The 19245-nt window shown below is 58.7% G+C and overlaps 1 protein-coding gene across 4 annotated transcripts; it reads right to left on the bottom strand.

Moving 5' to 3' along the window:
• Window positions 1-1062: 1062 nt before the first annotated feature.
• Window positions 1063-17904, bottom strand: LIF (LIF interleukin 6 family cytokine). 4 transcript variants are annotated; one of them, XM_041728383.1, is made up of 4 exons: window positions 17693-17904; window positions 7410-7529; window positions 5400-5578; window positions 1063-4664 (listed from the first exon to the last, which is right to left on the bottom strand). In XM_041728383.1, exons 2-4 carry the CDS (start codon window positions 7426-7428, stop codon window positions 4254-4256), a joined length of 609 nt encoding a protein of 202 aa, XP_041584317.1. In that variant the 5' UTR covers window positions 7429-7529; window positions 17693-17904; the 3' UTR covers window positions 1063-4253. The 4 variants fall into 4 exon arrangements, with proteins under 4 accessions (XP_041584317.1, XP_041584316.1, XP_041584318.1 ...); XM_041728382.1 differs by lacking the exon at window positions 17693-17904 and adding an exon at window positions 9842-10059; XM_041728384.1 differs by lacking the exon at window positions 17693-17904 and adding an exon at window positions 7868-7997.
• Window positions 17905-19245: the final 1341 nt, after the last annotated feature.

Genomic DNA, 19245 nt, shown 5'->3' with positions numbered 1-19245 from the left:
AAGGGAGGACCAGCCACCGATCCCCCTGCTGACACCCGGTGCAGTGAGTGCTCTCTCTATCTTGGTCTCTGGCACCTTCTGTGTGCCTCTTCCATAGCTCACATCCTCCCGGATGACCTCACTCATTGTCCCCATTAGCCTGTGAGCTTCCAGGAGGCCTGGGTTGTATCCTCTTCACCTTTGGAACCCAACACAGGACCTGACGCTTCTAAACATTCATGAATGAGCAAGTAGGTGACTCTCAGAAGAAAAACTGTCCAGATTCTCAAATGAATCTCAGCTGGAGAAGCCTCAAACCCAAACCCCAGGACTCCTGGCTACCTGGTTCCAACCTCCCTTATTCCCCAAGGAAGGGGTCCCAGGAGGCTGGGAAGAAGGTTGCAGTGGAAGAGGGGGGCCCCAGAGGCCAAAAATGGGGACAAGACAGCTGTGTCCACTGTGGGAGGGCTGCCTAGGCTCAGAAGAGCACAACAGAAAAGCAGAAAAGCCCTGGTCTTGGCCCCAGTATCTGGCACAATTCTGGATGTGACCCTTAGATTTCCTGCTCCAGGGTCACTCATGTTTATGCCCTTTAGCTCCCCTTGGACAGTCACTGGGCCACTGAGGGCAGAAAATTGGCAACTGGTATCTTCAAGGTCCCTGGAGTTCCATGCAGCAGAAAGAACATGAGATTTGGAGCTGAGAGGTGGCCCTAAAACCAGTGACTCTGCCACTGGGACCCTGGGCAAATGCCTTCATGTCTCTGAGACTCAGTTTCCCCCTCTGTTAAATGGAGATGATGACTCTTAGAAAGTCATGGGGCTACCATGAGAGATGAGGGGCAGGGGCCTTTCTGGGCGGCACCCCACAATCTCGAATCCCATCCATCTTCTTCCCTCTGTGCCTGTTCTGCCCACCCCACCCACCCAGGCTGGCCCCCTCGCCCCCTCTTCCCAGCCTCCCTTCCAGTTCCTGGTAGAGCAGAACTCCACTCGGTTGGGTGTCCAGGATAGAGACAGTCCCGGCCCCTCCAACCCTGTCTCCCCACATCAATACAGTCTGCAGAGCTTGCCAAGAGCAGATTCTTTATTAATTTCTCTTTTTTCTTAAAAAAAAGTATTCCTTCAGTATAAAAAATAAATATTTTAAATATGACATTGAATAAATAAAAATAATCTGTCAGTATGAAACATTCCCACAGGGTACATTCATCAAAGAGGAATTTGTCCCTCAAGGCCAAGTCTTAGCCAGTAGAAAGGAAGGAGGGAAACACAGAGGGACAAACAGAGCTAGCAGTGCGGCTGGAAGAGACACCCAGGTACTGGGGTGGAGGCGCGCCGGAGGGGGTGATCTCAAAGTGAGCGCATCTGTACCATCTGAAGGGAAATTCCCCCTTGATTCTGGTCTCTGACCCCACATGCTCTATCTGTTCTGGAGAGCCAGCAAGGTGGGACTGGGCCTCTTCTGGAGCAAGGGGTGGGGGGCAGGGGGCGTCCCCCAGGAGGGCCCAAGGAGAGGGGGAGGAGAGACAAATAAACTAGCGGTGCTTCTTTTGTTTAAAATGTTTTTAAATAAATAAAAGTTCCCAGTACTCCCTTCTCCAGAAATTGCAAAACTACTGTCCTACCCCCTCCTCTGCCGACAACCTCTCCCTCCTCCTCCTCTTGACGCAGGATGCAGGTGTTGGTCAACCACCAGCAGATGAAAAAGGAGGAAAAGGAAAGCTTCCTGCCCTGCAAAGCTTTTTCCACACAAAGGCTCCATAACTCTGGGATGCTGTGCAGAGTGGTCCGCTGGAATGGTTCTAGAAAGAGCGCTAAGGATGGGGGCTGAGGAGCAGAGCAGGACATAGGGACGGTGGGGTGGGGGTGGGGGCAAAGGCAGTGGGAGTGAGGCAGAGGGGAGGTTTGGGTCCCAGGGAAGAGATTCCTTTGGCCTCTGAGCCTCAGAGGCTGCGCAGGTGGGCTCAGCATGGGGAGTCCGTGTAAGGGAGGTGATGGGATGATTAGAGACCCAGCTGGCCCCCAGCCTTCTGAGCCACGTTCACCGAAAGAGCAGAGCGCAGGGACGACAGCAGGCTACGACACTGCAAGGGTGAGTATGACCCAGATTCAGAAAACATGTGGCTGTCATGGTCTCCTCTGCCACCCACCACAAAATAGCCTTGCCTCCCCCTCCTACCCTGCTGCCTGCCCACCTGCCACCCGGTGTGTGTGTGGGTAAAGTGCTCAGGGAAGACAGAGAGGTGCAAAGTGAGTGCAAAGTACCATAATCACATTGGCTGAACCACTAGGACCGCCACCGCTCAGGGTTTGAGAAGAAGCCAGAATGCTGCTCTTAGCAGCTGCCCCAGCTCCGCACCCCCTCCCTTGCTCCCAGACTGGAGGGCGTTTCTCTACTAGCCTGGCCCCAGCACAAAGGAAAGGATCGGGTTCCCTGCCTGGGAGCCCAGACATGGGTGGGGGTGTGGGGAGAGGTGGGGCAGGAGGGACCACAGCTTCCTGGTCGCAGGCCCAGGGCCTCCCTATGCTCTTCTCCAGAGCAGGGAGCTCCTCCCTGCACTGCCCCGGCTTCCCAGAGGGTCCAGCCAGGCCCTCTGGCCCTTTGTGGGTGTTTGGGCCACCGGAGAAGGAGCTTCCCCACTGTGTGCAAGCATGCTGGATGCTGGGTCAGGACTGTTCCAAAGCCCCTCAACTGCTGGTCTAGAGACAGTATGGGAACGAGGAAACAGCAGCAGGGCGGGCCACCAGGACTGCCTCATCCAATGCTCCAGGGCACCATTTTAACCATGAATGTTGCCCCTCACTGCACAATTCCAAGGGCTACCAGAAAACAGTGTTGAGTGAGCCCCCCTGGAACCAAGCAACATGGTGGCCCTGGGAGAAGGCCCCCGGCCACTCCACAAACTGGCCCAGCCTGCCTCCAAGCCAGGATCCTGAAACCCCCAAACCGAGTCACAGTTGGGATGGGGTACGGAGCTGGGTCCCCTGCTCCCCCACCCACAGCGACCAGTTCTCTCGGGTCCTGACCCTTGTCTGAGCTTCACCCGTAAGGCTTATTCCACTTGTAACATCTTTGACTTCTGGACCAGTCCCTGCTAAGGCTTGGCCCTGGCTCCTTTATGAGCCATTGTATTATTTCTGTTGAGTAGGAAGCAGGGAAGAGAGAGCTAATTTTGCCATGTAAAGCACCAATAAGTTAATATAAATAGGGCATCATAATAAATAGACAATCATGCTGGGTCAGACACACAGCACTCTTGGCTCTCAGGCTTCTCTGAGACCCTGACCTCAGGTCCTGCTGTCCCCTTGCTCTAGGAACCAGAGATGGCCTCTAGTCCCCATCAAGTACCTTTGTGTGACCTCACGGGGCCTCCCGTGTGAGCTGCCACTCTGAATTCCCCAGTCCTTCCCATCCCTTATAGACCCTGGCCCAGAAGAAGACTCTGGGTCCCCTTAGAACCTTTTCACCTGCCCACCTCCCCAAACCCTACCTCCGGGTCCAGCCACCGGACCCCTGCCATCCCAGGCTTCAGGAAAGACTTCAGGGAAGAAGGAGAGCCTGACAAGGCTTTCAGGACCTCCCTTCCCAGGCCTGAAGGTGGGAGGCTCTCTGCCTCCCTAGGAGCCTAAGTGCCAGTGAGCTCATCCTGGGACTTTCTGCCTCACAGTCCCATCCCTAGACCTGAGCTCTTCCCAATCATGCTCAAGAGAAGGAACATCTCAAACCATAACTCTCCTAACTTCCACTCACTATACTTGTAGGGACCAAGAAGTCCTCTGGATCCCAGCGCCTCTGGCCGGCCTGAGCCCAAACTTTCTAAAGCCTGCATAAGGGGCAGAGGCTGGATGGTGGTCATTCTGTGGGGCTGGGCAATTCCTCTGACCCCAGTTGTCTTGCCCCATGGTCAGGGTCGCCATGGATAACTTGTACAGTTTTCTTACAAAGCCCCTGGCCAAGGGGCTAACTGGGGACAGAGGTCCAGCCCCCAATCCCCACAGCAGCCCAACATCCTGGTGCCTGGCCATAGTCTCCCAGAGGAAGGGGGGTCCTTCTTCTAATTGGTGCTGTAGACAGGCCCTGCCTATGGGAGTTTTGATTCTGCTTGGCTTTGTCACAGCCCACCCTAGAGGGAGTGGACTGGCCAGGAACCCCTTGGGGTCTGCCAGCAGCCCCTATGTGGGTCCGGCAATGCTCTGGGCCCTGGCCACAGTCTGAGAGCTGCCTGAGCCCAAGATCTCAGGTCGCCTACTGCACGCTTCAAGACCTCCTGTTTAGAAGGCCTGGGCCACCACAGCGATGACCTGCTTATACTTCCCCAGGAGCTGACAGCCCAACTTCTTCTTCTGGAAGACATCCTTGCCCGAGGTGTCGGGCCCATACGCCACGTCCACGTGGGCCACGTGGTACTTGCTACACAGGCGGCAGAGCACGTTGCTGAGGAGGCCCCGCATGATGTCCGCAGTGGCATTCAGCTTGCTGTGGAGGCTGAGGGCATTGGGATTGAGGACCTTCTGGTCCCGGGTGATGTTGCCCAGGGAGGCACCAAGGTAGGCGATGATGCGGTACAGCTCCACCAGCCGGGTCTTCTCTGTGCTGTTGGCGTGGAATGGTGGGAAGTCTGTCACGTTGGGACCACACAGCTTGTCCAGGTTGTTGGGGAACGGCTCCCCCTGGGCTGTGTACTGAGGAGCAGAGAGGGAGAGGGGAAGTGACGTGGGGATCGGGGACAGATGTTCCAAACCTGCCACCCAGTCTCTGGGCAAGATCTTGGGTCTCAGTTTCCCACCCCTAGCATAGAGACCCATTACGTGCCCTCTAGGCATCTCAGGATGGTCGTGAGAGCCAGAAGTAATCACGGTGCAAACACACTTCGCAGAGAATCAAGGCCCACGTCATGCAAGGGATTTTCATCACCTTCATTAGGATCATATGGGGACTGAAAGGAAAATACCACATCTCACCTCCTGCGGGTACGCCACACACACTTGCCCTTTCACCCACTGTACGCACCTTCTTCCTGGTTGGCTTTGCACCCCAGACACCCACAGCCTACTTTCTCTCTCAGCAGCATCTCCCCAGCCACCCTACTTCCTCTCTGTCTCTCACTGGCCTCCTGCTCCATGTGATAGAGAAATCCCTAGACCAGCAGTGCCAGGCCTCTCCCTCTCCCCACCCCCCCCCCCCAGCTCTGCCCCGACCTAACTGGGCACCCTGGAAAAGTGGCTTCCAGTCTCTGAGCCTGGGGGTGGGGGCGCCAGTGGCTCGGAAGCTTGGGGGGGGTCTGGGTGTGGTTGAACCAAGCCCCTTCCCCACACTCTCCTTCCAGTTCCAAAAGCTCTCTTCCCTGGCCAGCCCCAACAGCCCAGGTCAGTGGAGCAACCCCCCCGCCTTCCTCAGGACCTGGAAAGGGGACTTACATAGAGAATAAAGAGGGCATTGGCGCTGCCATTGAGCTGCGCCAGTTGGTTCCTGATCTGGTTCATGAGGTTGCTGTGACATGGGTGGCGTGTGGCGCAGGTGGCGTTGACAGGGGTGATAGGAAGGGGGCTCCCTGCCCCGTGTTTCCAGTGCAGAACCAGCAGCAGGGGCACAACTCCTGGGAACAGGCAGGAAGGAGCCATGAGCAGGGCGGGTGGAGGTGAGCGAGAGGGCTCATGGTAGAAGATGCGCTTCACCTCCCCAGGGACACCAGTGCCCCAGCTCCACCTCCAGCTCTGTCTTCCCCTGGCTGCTTCGAGCTTTCATGATGTCACTGCATCTGTTTCTCTCTGCCTCCCTCTCTCCAGATCTCTATCTCTGCTTCTCTAGACTTTCTCTTATTTTTCCCTTCTCCTAAGAGGAGTAAGGGGATAGAACATGAGCTGTGCCCACCAGCTGGGAGCTGGATCCAGGGTGACACAAACCATCCAGCCCTTTCCCTCAGGATGGCAAAAGCCCCTGAGGCCTCCTGCCCCTCTGGTTGGAGGGCACTATGCCCCAGGCCCAGCGGGTCTCAAGTGGCCCCAGTGGCCCCTATCTTCCCACCTTGCAGGATGGTCCAGATTCCAGTGCATTGCTTCATGCTCACTGGTCCATCGCAGGCCAGAGCTCCCAGATCAGGCTCTAATGGGAACCCGGCGTGGCAGTGGGGGGTAGGAGGGGGGGGGTCTTCAACTGACACTCTGTTCTCCCTCTTAAACCTGTCACTTGATGCTGGCTCCCTGGGTCATTTGTCTCCTAATTCCGCCACCCTTCCCCATCTCTTCTGCAGCGCCTCTTCTCCAGATGGGGCCATTCTCCTATCTAGGACATTCAACTCCACCCCAGTTGTCCAGTTCTGCCCCTTCTCCAACCCCAAACCATCATTCAGAACCTCCTGTCCCCCCAGCTCTGCACAGGTCTTGCCTCCATGCCACCCACCTCTCCTCTACTATTTGCCCCATCACTGGCTTAGGACAAGGAGAATCCTGGGGTCCCACAGGTCCTCAGAGCTTGGGGAGGGAGAGGAAATGGTGCAACCAGAAAAGAGAAAAGGGAAAAGGTCGCAGGCAGCCAGGTGGGCGGGGGAGGAAGGAAAGTGAAAGGTGACAGGAGAGCTGGGAGCCGTCTGGGCCTGTCCTGGGTCGCCCCTCCCCCCAGGGCGCCCGCTTCCCAACTTTGTTCTCGGGTCCCCTCTGAGGGGCCTTTCCCAGTGGCCCAGCAGCAGGAGCTGGGGGCGACACACCAGTGAGGCTGGAGAACCGGTGAGGCTGGGGCGAAGGGGGGCGCTGGAGCCCTGGGATCTCCCCTACTGGGACGGTGGCAGCTTCGAGTTCGCTTCTCCTGGGTCCCCTGCTCCTCCCAGCATCCCCAGGCAGTGCTGAGACCCCGGCATGGTTGGGGGGCCCCCCCACACCCCCGGCTCACCTAGCAAAGACCACAGCTTTCCAGGCACTAGCAGATGGAGGCGGCACCTGCTTCCGTCCCGGCCGGAGTTTGCAAGCTGCTCGGAGGCCGGTGCCCCTCCCTGGGCGCAGCCCGGGACACGGTTGGAAAAGAGAAAGAGGAAAGACAGAAAGAAAAGAAAGAAAGAAAGAGAGAGAGAGAGGGAGGGTGAATCGGGAGAAAGCAGAGCGGGAAGAGCAGACGGGAGAGCGGCCGGAGCGAGGAGGAGGAGGAGGAGGAGGAGGAGGAGGAGCAGCAGCAGGAGGAAGGCTGCGCGGCCCCCTCCCTTGCCCGCCAACCTGCAGGCCCCCGGGCGGGCTGGGCGCGCGGTGCCGGGACCATGTGCCTGCGCTCGCTCCCCGCCGCCACCCAGCGCCTCCGGTGGCCCGGACCGGCTGCACCGGCGCCCCAAGTGTCCGTGTGTCTGCGGCGAGTGGGTGTCCCGCTCGCGATCGCCAAGCGCCCCAAGTTGCCGCAGCACCCGCGGTGGGGCGCGGAAGCCGGCGCGGGGCGGGTGGATTTACCTGCCGCCAAGACCTTCATTATGGGCTGGACTCCAGAGGGCCTTGGAGGAGACCTTAGATGCCGGCAGTTTTCAGAGGTTCATGCTCAACGGGGAATTTGCCTGATTTATATACTGGAGCCTGTGTTGTAAGACAGAGAGAGAAACAGCTATATTTAGCAGGGATCCCCGTCCAGGAAGTTGTTTGAGGTGCATCATAGGAAATTATGAATGGAAGAAAGTGAGAGTGGGGGGGGGGGCAGTGAGGGGGGAGGGTGGAGAGAGCAGACTTTTTTTTTTTCCCTCTTCTAAGAATTTGATTGATAAAATTATAATGAACTCTTCAACAAAACACCCTGTGGTTTTCCTGAGTGGCTTGCCCTAGGAGCTGTTTGAAGTTGGGGAGGGCAAGGAGGGTCCCCAGGCTAGAGTCGTCGGGGTCCCCAGGGGCTGTAGGTGCTCCAGACAGCCCTGACTCACCTGGGTTTGGGGAGGTGGCCTGACACTAGGCAAGCAGATGGAGGCTGGCACCTGTGGCCCCCTGATCAAGGGATTTGGGGGGCAGTGGGGAGGAGGCAGGCTGGAGCTCGGCTGAGAAGGAGGCTCCAGGAAGAGGGGCTGGGGCCGGGCTTGGACTTTAGACAGTAATAAAGCAGAACTGAATGTGGGCACCTCAGAGGTAGCCTTCCCCAGCCTACCCATTGCCACTAGGCAAAGTGGGGCTTCAAAGGGAGCAGGCTGCCCAGAGTCCCCCAGGGTCTGGCCTCCTGACCACCATCAGCAAGCTTACACTGCTGACCACAGGTACCTGTGAGTCTGGGAGGGGGGCTGGGAAGATGGGGAGAGAGGGAGAGGGCTTTGCGGTCACTTAATTTTTTGGGAACCGCCTAAGGAGGAGCTTCTGAGAAGGTGTTGTGTGTCTGTGGTTTACCAAAGTTCTTTGCTATCCCACCTCCCCTTTCAGGGAAAGGTGGTCCAGCATTTCCATTCTGAGGGACACCTGGAGCAGAGACCTAGGGAGGCTTAGTGGATCAGACCCAGGTTTCTTCTTCAGGATGCTGAGAGCTGGCTGGGGAGAAGAGAAATAGCCTGCCTCCCAAAACCTGCCTTGGAAGCCCCTTGGGGCTCAGTCTCAGAGCATAATGGTGACCCTCAAAAGGTGTTTCTAGAGTCTGTAAGTCAGGGTCACAAATTCTGGTGTCTATCCTGGCCAGTTAGATTTGTGAATGCATGAGGAGAGGCAGGAAGGAATGGTGGGGACCAGGGCAAAATGAGTGCGGGACTCCTCCCCCCCCAAAAAAAACTTCCCAAAAATGATGTGAGCGAGCACTGGCCAGAGGATACATAACTGGCACCACACTGTCCCCCAAGTTTCCAGGGGCACCCTCTGTCTCAGGAGATGTCTCATTCCCCTGGGGATCCCACCCCAGCCCTCCAGCCTGACCCTAACCAGAAAACAAGGCAGGAGAGTTGGCTTTCTAAGGCCAGGGAGACTCACAGCCTTTCTCTGGCCCCTGCTCACCCCTTACCCATCCTCCATGCAGGCTCCCAGCTCCTCCTCTTACCACATCCAGGACCTGCCCAGCCACGCGTTCCTCCCTCATCGTGCCAGGACGAGCCCTCATGCCTGCTCCCCCCACACACTCTGCCCTGTGCAGGCTCACTTCCCCCAAGCTCTCCCAGCAGGACCTGGGATGTGGGGTGATAAAAGTGCCCATCCCAGCTGGCACTTCCCAGCAGGGAGGAGGCTGGTAGAGTCACAGCGGCTCTCCTTCCTCCTCCCTTCCTGCCCCCCTCACACCTTGTCTCTTCCTTGGAGGGCCATAGAAGACCCCACCTGGCACTTGCCCCTCCCATACACGTACTATGGGGTCAGCCTACATCCTCTGGATGCCCACCTACCCCAGCCTGGCTCAGAAGACCCCACAGCCCCAAACATCCCAGCTCACCTCCCTCCAACCCCCACCCCCCTACAACTCCTCTACTCTCCTGCATGAGAGCCTGATGAACACAGAGCACGTGAACATGAATGCCAGATCAGCCTCCAGTCTTACTGCCACATCTCCTAGACCCTTGTCACCTGACTCAGCCTGGTGCTTCTGAAGTGGACCGAAAGTCCATCTGACCTAGACCCCACTGTGGCCCCATCTGTGGATCCCTTCGTTCCTCTACCTGAGACTCTCACTATGTGCCCTGATTCTCCTGGAAGCTGCCACGCTGTCCCACCACTGTCCTGCCTCTGTCCCTCCCCTATGTCCCTTCTGAGTGGACCTCCAGGTCCTCATACTGCCTTCTGGCTCCCTAGATCCCATGCCAGCCCTACAATCTACCCCCAGTCGCCATGGAATCTCAGACCCACCCCCACAGGAAACAGGAAGTAGGGGCAGAGTATAGAAGACACTTAACTCCCTCCCAGACTGGCCCCCCAGGCCTCAGTTTCCCCTCTCACGGTACCTGATTTGGTCCGTGCTCCCCAAGAGCTGTGGGCCCCTCGGCGCCCTAGGCCCGGCCTCCCTTTCCTGTCCATGTCCAGGCACCCTCTGCACCTGGCCTCTGGGGGGAAGCTCGGGCAGGGTCTTGGAGCCGCCAGGCCAGGAGCTGCCTGCAACGTGGCCTTGGTCCCCAGGAATCAGCCGCCCAGACCGTGCTCCAGGCCAGCTTTGGTCTCCCGGAGTTTGTTTTCTTCCCTCCCTCTCTATGCTGTGTGTGTGTGTGTGTGCATGTGTGTGTGTGTGTGTGTGTTTGTGTTTTCCCCTAGGCTTCCTCACGGAAGGCATCCTCCCTTCTTGGCTGCATGCTCCCAGGGCCATGACCCCAGGCCCCACCCTGGAGTGGCAGCCCCAGCTCAGCCCCTTCCAGCTGTGACTTCATCCCCGGCCTGTCCTGCTCCTGCACACTGGGCCTGCTGGGGATTTGACCAGCCGGAGGGTGAGGGGGACAGTTAGGGTCCACATGGGGCCCTTTGCCTCGGCAGGGCACTCCTGGGTCAGGGCCCCCGGGTGCCGTCTCCAGATGGCTGTGCCAGCCACTTGCTCATCTCCCCTCGCCAGGAAATAAGCCCATGTGTCCGCCTTCCCAGGGGCCCTCGGGGCTCTTTTGGTCCAAGTCGCTTTGCCGCATGTGGCCACCCGGTCCTCCTTTCCTGCTGATTCTCCCCTGCCATTCATAAGCCTCTCCTAGAAGGTCACGGGCATCTTGTCTTTCAGATGGGTAAACTGAGGCTTGGAGCAGCAAAGCCACTTGCCCAGGGCTATGCAGAGGCAATCGGGTGGGGGCTGGAACCCAGAGCTCTGGCTTGTAGGCCACGGTGATGCCAGAAGCACCTCCAGCTCTGGGAGGAGCGAAGGTGAGGAGGAACACATAGGCCGCTTCTTCCAGGAAGCCTCCCCGGCCACAGCCCCAACCAGCTCGAGTCTGCCTGGTCCTGCCTGCTCTCCTTTCAAGTGGAGACAAGTCTTCTTCCTCACTCTTCGAGGGTTTGGATGGGGTCTGATACTCATTTGTACTCCTGACAGCACCTGGCTCAGGGTTACACCAGAGCAGATGCTAAGTATTTTTTAAAAGCATTTCACAATTTCCAAAAGCCGCCCATGCCAAACTTCTCATGGAGAGACGGTGTGGAGTTGCGTGGTTTAAAGCATGGACTTTGGCCTCAGTGAGAGCTAGGTTGGAGGTTTGGTTTTGCCAGTTATGAGCTGGGTGACTTTGGGGAAGTGAGCACCTCCTGGCCTCAGTTTCTCCATCTATAAAATGGGAATGATGGCACTTATGCTGTGGTTTGCTGTGAGGTGTTGGGGCTCAGAGTGGTTCTGAGCACCCCACAAGCCCTCTATACCTGTCAGCATGTATTCTTACCAGGTGAAGATCCTCACCACACCCGTGAAGTAGGGGTTTCTGTCCCCATTTTACAAATGAGAAAATTGGGCCCACTCCAGGGCTGAGGAGGGAAAGCTGAGAGGAACCCGTGCATCCTCCCCTGATGGCTAACGGAGGCAGGACATCCTGATGGGTTCCAGCTTCAGGGGCACCCCAGAAAGATAAGGCAGGTCATACGGGGGGATGGCGTGGCAGTACTCAGTCTCCTCATGTCCCATCCTGGCCCCTGACCAGCACCCCCAAGCCTGAGCTGAGGACAGCAGCTGACCCGGGCTCACCGCCCCCAGGAACTGATTCACCCCCAGGCCCCATCTGAGAAGGAAGGAGACATAGCTCAGCTCAGAGGGGCTTGAATCACCAGCCGCCCCCTGCGGAGCCCTGGGTGGGGGGATGTGGGGGCGGGAGCCAGCCCCCTGCCTGTCTGTCTCTTTCCTGGGCCTCAGGGGCACTCAGGGGAGAGGGCAGTGTGGCAGTGGCCATCGGCAGGGGGGTGGCGGGGAGGTACCCTCGCAGTCAGGCATCCTGTGTGGGCAGCCAGTAGCAGTTACTCACCAGGTAAGCAGCTCTCTGGGCATCGGGGAATTCCCCAAGACCAGTGACCCAGAAACAGAGTGCTCTGGGCAACCCCCACTGCCCAGACCGGCCCCCTCCTTCCTTCACCATCCCCTCCCCTGTGCCCAGCTGAGATCTCAGTTCTCTGAAAACCCAAGCAGCAGCTGCTCTTAGCCACCAGCTCATGCCCAGCCCCTTGCCTTGATGTGCCCACCTGGGAAATGAGCACAGGGGAGTCAGGTGGGAGGAAGTCAGGGGTCAGAGGCTGTGGCCCAGGACGAGGGCTGGGGGTGGGGGGGTGCGGCAGACAGCCAGAGTTGACAGAAGCAGCTCAGGAATTCCTGGCACAACCCTGGCAGTTGGCTGTCCTGTCCGAAAGGCAAAAGCACCTCATTATTCAACACTTGAGCAATGAAGGTGCAGCTACACCCGTGGCCCAGCCTGCACCCCGTGGCACCACGAAACCATCGTGGACTTCCCTGTGGCCCATGGCGCCGTGTCGAAAGCCAGCTGTGGGCCAGCCAGGGCTAGGCTGGTGGTAGAGCTTGTGTGGCTTAGAGCCAGGAGAACCTGGGTTCAAATCCTGCCCACACCACTTACCAACCATGTGGCCTGGGGCAACTGGCTTCCTCTCTCTGAGCCTTGATTTCCCCTCTGGAAGTGGGGAACGCTGTGGTGTTGTCATGAGGATGTTCCGTGGGAAACGCAAAGTGCCTAACACATGACAGTCATTCTAACCAGACTCCGAGTGGTCACAGGAAGGGGCTCAAACCCCAGCTTGAGCTAGGGGCCTGGGTCTGAGAGTTAGGCCTGGGAGCGCTCGTGGTCCTCTCAGTTCACAGAGCATAGCATGGGTCCTGGGGAAACAGGCAGCCTTTCAGAACCTTCTCAGGGGACTAAGTAATACTTCCCACCGCAGGATCCTGGAGAGCCCATCTGTATTGGAGGCTCTTGAGGCCCAGGCTCTGGGCATAGAGTCTGCTCTTTCTCACCCTCACCCCATCAAATCTCTGGCAGGGACCAGCTACACCCCTCAGGGCCAAGCATGGGCCAGAAGCCATCCTGGCCTGCTGCCAACTGCCCCCATCATCACCCGAACATTTCCCGCCCGGTTCTGCGTCAGGAATCACCCCCCTGGAGGTGAATCAGAGTGACTGCATTTTTTTCTTCAATTCTGATAGAAATTGCAAAGGAAGCAGCAGCCCACAGAGCCCTGATTACATCCTCGGCAGGGGCAGGAGCCTGCCTCCACGGCCCAAGTTGTCGCGTGACCCGCTTCCACTGCGGGCTCTGGCCTCAGCATCTCCATCTTTAGACTAGGTGGCTCTCCTCTCTCCCCCTTCATCCAGCAGCAGTGTCAGTAAGCTCTCTGGCCTCCAACTAGCCCGAGACTATAGCAGGCGGATGTGCAGAGCGATACTTTCACACTTACAGGTTTCGGAGGCCAGCCTCTTAGCAGCTCATGGATTCAATTTAGAGCGTTGCTGCCAGCACTTTCAAAAAGGAAATGGAATAGCAAAATCACTGGGCATCGCCCGGAGTGCTGCTTCACAAACTTTTTTTTCCGTTGTCTATATGTGTCAGCGCGTGCATCATCCTCTGGTTGCAAGGTGCAATGTGTTTCTAACTGTGGGTCATGGTCAAAAACGTTTGCAAGCCACTGGTATCAATGATGAAAGCCAGGCCCTGAGGGGCTGAGGAGTGACTTGCCCAAGGTCATTCAGCAGTTGACAGCATGGGACTCATGACTCCTGTGTCACCCGCCATCCTTTCCAGCTCAGGAATGGGCAGGAGGTGCTGCAGGCGGGGCAGGGCGGGCGCTCCTGGTGTGGGGTGGAGGCTTGTCATCACCCTGCGTGGGACAAAGGCCCTCCCGGGTCCCAGCCTCCCATTCTCCACTCCCTCCCGCAGCCTCAGACCCTCAGCTCCCCACCCTCCCTGCCCCACCTGGGTGGGGCGGGGATCATCAGGAGCCTTTCCTCACTCCTCCACTGGGAACCCTTCATCCTCACCGAGGGCGAGGGCGGGGCAGCGGGAGGAAGAAGTGGCCACAGCCCGTCTTCCAGGGTAGCCTGCAACCCATAGACCGAGTCCGTGTCTGGGAGCGCCTGCCGGCCACGCCATGGGTCTGTCTGTTTGTCTGTCTGGGTCTGAATGAGCATTGATACATGAAGGTCTCTGGGTATTTGCACGTCTGTGTCGGGCTGCGTCTGATCCTATGAGTGTGCACATGTGTGTCTGTGCTGGTCTGTTTGCTTGTGGGAGAGAGCTGACGCATGCACATCTCTAGCTGACTCTGTGAGCTCTCTTTGTGATTGTGTGGATGTGTGAGTGACCATGTGCATGAATCCTGTACAAGCATGTGTCTGACCTTGCGCCCGTGTGAGTCCACATGGCAAGGGGTCGGTGGGCACAAGTGGAGAGACATGACCCTGCCTGCATGCGTGCGTGCGTGCGTGTGTGTCCCAAGTGTGTCTCCAACATCCCTGCCCCTCACCCTCCAGCTCCCACCCCTGGGAACCGTGTGGCAGCCTCACGTCACGGGGGCCACCAGCAGCTGGTTTCCTCCCCACCCCGCCCCAGGCCCCCCCCCGCCCCCCGCCCTGGCCACCCTGATTCTTGGCGCAGGGACAAAGCTGATGTCAGAGCTGAACTGACAGCTTCCTTCTCCCACTGGATTTTCCAAAAGAGAGAGACCACAGCTCGGCTCCTATTAAATAATCGCGGGGTGGGGGGTGGGGGTGGGGGAGGATGTTTCACTCAATGATTTCCTGAACTCAGAGGCAATAAACAGAACAGGAAGCAGCCCCACGGACCCACTCAGCCTGAAACTGGCCGGCCAGAGGTGGGGCCCAGCCTCCCTCCAGAGTCAGGCTCACTGGAGCCACCCCAACCCGACCCCAGAGATGATGTCAGGGAGGCAATCAGGCCCTCTCTCCAAACTGTCCCTCAGTGCCTACAGGGACTGAGGAAATGTTGTGAGGACGGTGGGTGGGAGGTGATAAGATGGGGAGAGTATAGAGTGGCCCCCTCCCAGTGTGGGGGGAGGGGGGAGGGAATGAGGCCTAGTTAGGGTTGGACTGTTCTCTTCCCTGGAAAGAGAAGAAAGGAGGAGCTCCCTGAAGTCTGAGGGGGACAAGACCAGGTAGGGGAGCAGCTCATGTGGAACAGGGACAAGAAGGCTAGGCCTCCTCCCACCTCCCTCGGGCAACCTGGATACGCTGCCGGTCTCCCACAAACCCTGCACCTTTGGGCCACTCCAGCCCTGCTTCCCGCCTTTTCTGGGGCACATGGCTGGCACACTGCAAACCCCAAAGGCCATCATGGGCCTCTCCCCTACCCACGTCCTTGAAAGCAAACCATTACAAAGCACTTCCCTGAGCCTATTATCTCCAGTCCTAGCCCCCACCTCCAAGGGAGGCATTTTAATCCTGTTTCGCAGACATGGAAACTGAGGCTCAGAGGGCTGAATGTTTGCCTGATGTCACACAGGGTGTGATGGAGCCAGTTCTCTACCCCACGCCCCCCACACCCCCCACACCCTCAGGGCTTCCCTATAACAGATACCAGGATGGGCAGTGCTCACTGGCAACAGGGGACATGGGGGTCCCCAGGATGAGTCTTCCCCAGGGAGCCCCTCCCGCTTGGGTTGGCCACTCAGCCGCTTATCAGCCACAGGACTCCATGACACAATCCTGCTCTGATCTCCTGCCCAGCGGGGCCCTTTCCACCCCCGCCCCACCCCTGGACCCCGTTTCCGCTTCCTCCCTTTCTGGGTGGGACTGGGCCAGCCCCTGCATCACAGTGGGCTATCTGCAGGGCCAGTATCCCTGCCAGCCCCTCAGCAGCCAGGAGCTCCCACATCCACTCTGGCCAATGGGTGGCCAGCAGGGGACCTTCACAGCAGGAGGATGGTGGCCCACAGTTCCCCATCCTTAGACTCCCTCCTGAGAGCCCACTTACCTCCCAAGAGGACTGGGGAGGAGGAGGGAACTTACAGAGACCATCATGGCCTCTCCTGGCCTCAGTGTCCCCACTTGTAAAGGGCACGTGTTGGGAAGATGAGATTAGCAGGTGGAGGGGAACTAGGTGGGCTCAGCAATCAGCCAGACCACAGATTGGGGTGTAGGTCCGACACTTATGAACTGTGGCCCACACACAGGGGGCCTCCTCGCTCACATGTCTACAGCATGGGACTCCATGTCATCAACCCATGAGGGTAGCAACACCCTCTGGAAGGTGTGCCCGGCTGATATTAACCTCACTGTTAAAATTTCACAGGTGTGACCCAGAGAAGGGAAGTCACTTTTCCAAGGCCACAGGACACAAGCACATCAGCGGCACATTCCCCAACGACCCGCGGGCTGCTTGCCTCCCTTGGACTCCCAGGCAGGGAGTCAAGAACCCTGATTTTTGGTTCCCGTTAGTTGTGAGAATTCCAGAAGGAAGCTTCTTGGAGTCTCGGCTTCCCCAGCTGCAAAACAGGTCTAGAGAAGGCCATCGGTCTCCAAGGATCTAGAAAAGGCTTTTGAAGGCGGGGACTTTGGGTTCTTGTGGAAGATAGACGAGGGACCGGCAGGGTTGAGGGCTCAGCCCGGCCGCCCGGCGCCCCGCTGCTTAGGCCCCAAGGCGCGGGCTGCAGCGCCCCCCACCGCCCAGCGCCGCAGCCGCGACACCAGCGAGCCCGGGCCAGTGGCTGCGCGGTGCCTCCCCCGGGGCCGGGCCGGGCGGGATTTGGGGACTGAGGAAGTGGGCGGGGATGCCCGAGGCTCCCAACGGAGGGAGAGCAGAGGCCGCCGGCCCAGGCCGCGGAAGGAGAGCCGCGGAGGGTGCTGGAGGGCCTCGGCCTAGTCCTGCCCCTCCTGCGCCGGGAGGGAATAGTGAAGGGGAGCACCGGCCGCAAGGGGGCGCCAAGGGCCACCCTCAGGGAGCGGGGGTGGGGCGGCGGGCCGCGATCCAGCGGGAGAGCTGGAAGGAGGTGGGGAGACCACCGCCCCTCCCCGCCCACCTCACGTCCCAGGACGACCTAGTTCCCACCTAGGACAGGCCCTGGGTACAATGTCCCCGGCGTCCCGGAAGCTTCTCCGCGGTCAGGAACTGCTGATGGCAAGACTGGGGTCCAGGCCCTTCTCCGGTTATTTGTGCCAAGGTGCCCTCTCCTGCGGTGCCAAGCTCTGCATAGACTTCAGTTATGTTTTTCCTTTTTCTTCACCATGGCTTTGGGAACTGGTACTTTCACAGTTAGACCCATCTTACAGAGTGGACAAAGCAGAGCGGTCGAGTCCTTTGATGGCCCAAGGTCAAAAGTGTAGGGGGCCATGACCTTGACTGACCACACACCCCAGAGCCTCCCACGAGGGACTTCACTTTGGTAAAGACCCCTGCCTTTCTCCCCAACGCAGAGGCGGGCAGGGGCCACCCCATGCCCCATGACCCACCACAGCCCCTTCTGGAGGGACAGCTAGGCTGCCCCAGGCTCAGGGCCCTCTACTGCTCTGGGGTAAAGGGAATTTGAGGGTCTCCTGGGAATCCAGGAATCAAGACCCCTTCCCCACAAGAGGTGACCCCTTCTGGGCTCATGCAATGCCAGGATTCTGGCCTCTCCATCTGGTGCTCTCTCCTCTGCTCTTCCATGACCTTTAACCCCTTAGTGACCCATGACACTTTCACATCTGGTCTGTCCACTTTACCTCAATGTTCTTGGTGAGATGGGCAGGAAATGCCTTACCATGCCCGTTACACAGCTGAGAAGACCGAGGCTTGGAGAACCGTGTGGGCCACCAGGTACCCCCCAGACACTGGAGGATTTGCTGGTGCTGAGGATGAATTTGGAGGCTGGCAGCTACCCCCCAGCCCTGCCCGGTCAGGGATGCCTACCGTGGTCTGTGCCCGTGCAGGACCCTCTGGAGTCTCGCAGGTGTTTTCCAGATCTTCAGTGGGACACCATCAAGTTCAGGGCCAGGCCCCCTCTGCTTCCCTCTCCTGCTGAATCTTCTCTGGAGACAGCTCCTCACACTGCCCCCCACTTGACTTCCCGTCAAGTGCCGGGTGGCCCTGAGGCTCCCCCCACTTCCACCCCACCCCCTGGCTGAAGGGCTGGGTGCAACAGAGGCAGAGAACCCCAGACTCCTGGCCAGACTGTGCCTGACAGGTGGCAGGGTCTTCAGGGTGGCCGAGGGGTAAAGTGAGGCTGGGGGGTGGGGAGGGGGCGACCCTGAGCCCAGCACCCCTACCCAGCGCTGCGTGGCAATGCCGCTGGGACCTGAGTCACAACTGACTGGGCCGCACCCAGCCTGCCTGGGTGACCCAGGCCAGCATAAGGCGATGACTGAGCAGCCCTCCGCATGACTGGCCGGGGTCGGCCTTAGGTGTTTTGACTCAGACCTGCCACAAGCCGTGTGCACCAGGGCCATGCCCCTTGTCCCCGTCCCCAGAAGAGTCACAGGGCTGCAGCCGCCACCCTGGACCCAGAGCCCCCCCCGCCCCGAGCCACCTCACGCTGCCCCAGCACCCACCTCGGAGCCCCGGATCATCCGGGTTGGGATGGCCCATCTGGTTGGCCCTCCTCCACAGGCTCCAGGGCCCCACCTGCCCAACCCACCTCCCCGGAAGACCTTCGCCCCTCCCTGAGCCAGGGAGCAGAGCCCAGCCCTTGGGGCCGCCCCAGGAAACAGGGAGTAGGGCTGGCCAAGCGGAAGGCCTCCTCAGTGCTGGCCGTGGACTGTGAGCCTTGTCTCCGCGTGGAGAAGGGGTTCTGTGTGCACTCTGGGTCCTGGGCTTGGGAGGCAGGAGGACACGGACACGGAGAGAAAAGCTGTGAGGAAAACCAATAAGGAAGAGACAATGAGAGAAAGTAAAGAAAACACTGCTTATGCACCTGCTCAGTGACAGCTTATGGTAACACTGAAACAACGCAGTGCGTGCGTGCGTGCGTGTGTGTGTGTGTGTGTGTGTGTGTGTGTGTTGTCTCCTGGGAAATCTTACAGCCAGGGAGGCGGGCCAAGTTAGCCCACTGTATAGAGGGGAAAACTGAGGCTCAACCCAGGAGGTTGCACAGGTTTAAGGGCAGAGTGGCTGGAGTTTGAACTCATTTTTCTTGACTCTCAAGTATCTTTCTCATCCCTCGAGAAGGAGGGAAAAGAATCACGTTGATGGTGGTGGACAGTAAAGGTCACGGAGGCCAAAGACCCGACTCTGTCATTGCCAAGTCCTGAGTTTGTTTTGCGGATGGATAGTAAGTCCCAGGCACCCCATGCTCCCCTTTCCCCAGCAGCTTTCCTGCCCTCTGGGCCCCCTGTCCCAGGGAACTTACCAGCCTTGTGTGTTATACGCAGTTGGCTGAGGGGCTGACTGCCACCTTGAAAAACTGAAAAAGAACAAGAAAAGCTGGCTTTGAGTCGGTGCCTGTAGCAAGGCCAGGACCCCTTTAT

Source organism: Vulpes lagopus, chromosome 14 (genome assembly GCF_018345385.1).
Source record: "Vulpes lagopus strain Blue_001 chromosome 14, ASM1834538v1, whole genome shotgun sequence".
Classification (NCBI taxonomy): Eukaryota; Metazoa; Chordata; class Mammalia; order Carnivora; family Canidae; genus Vulpes; species Vulpes lagopus.
The sequence above is the reverse complement of the archived record's forward strand: the minus strand, read 5'-3'. Positions and strand labels throughout refer to the sequence as shown.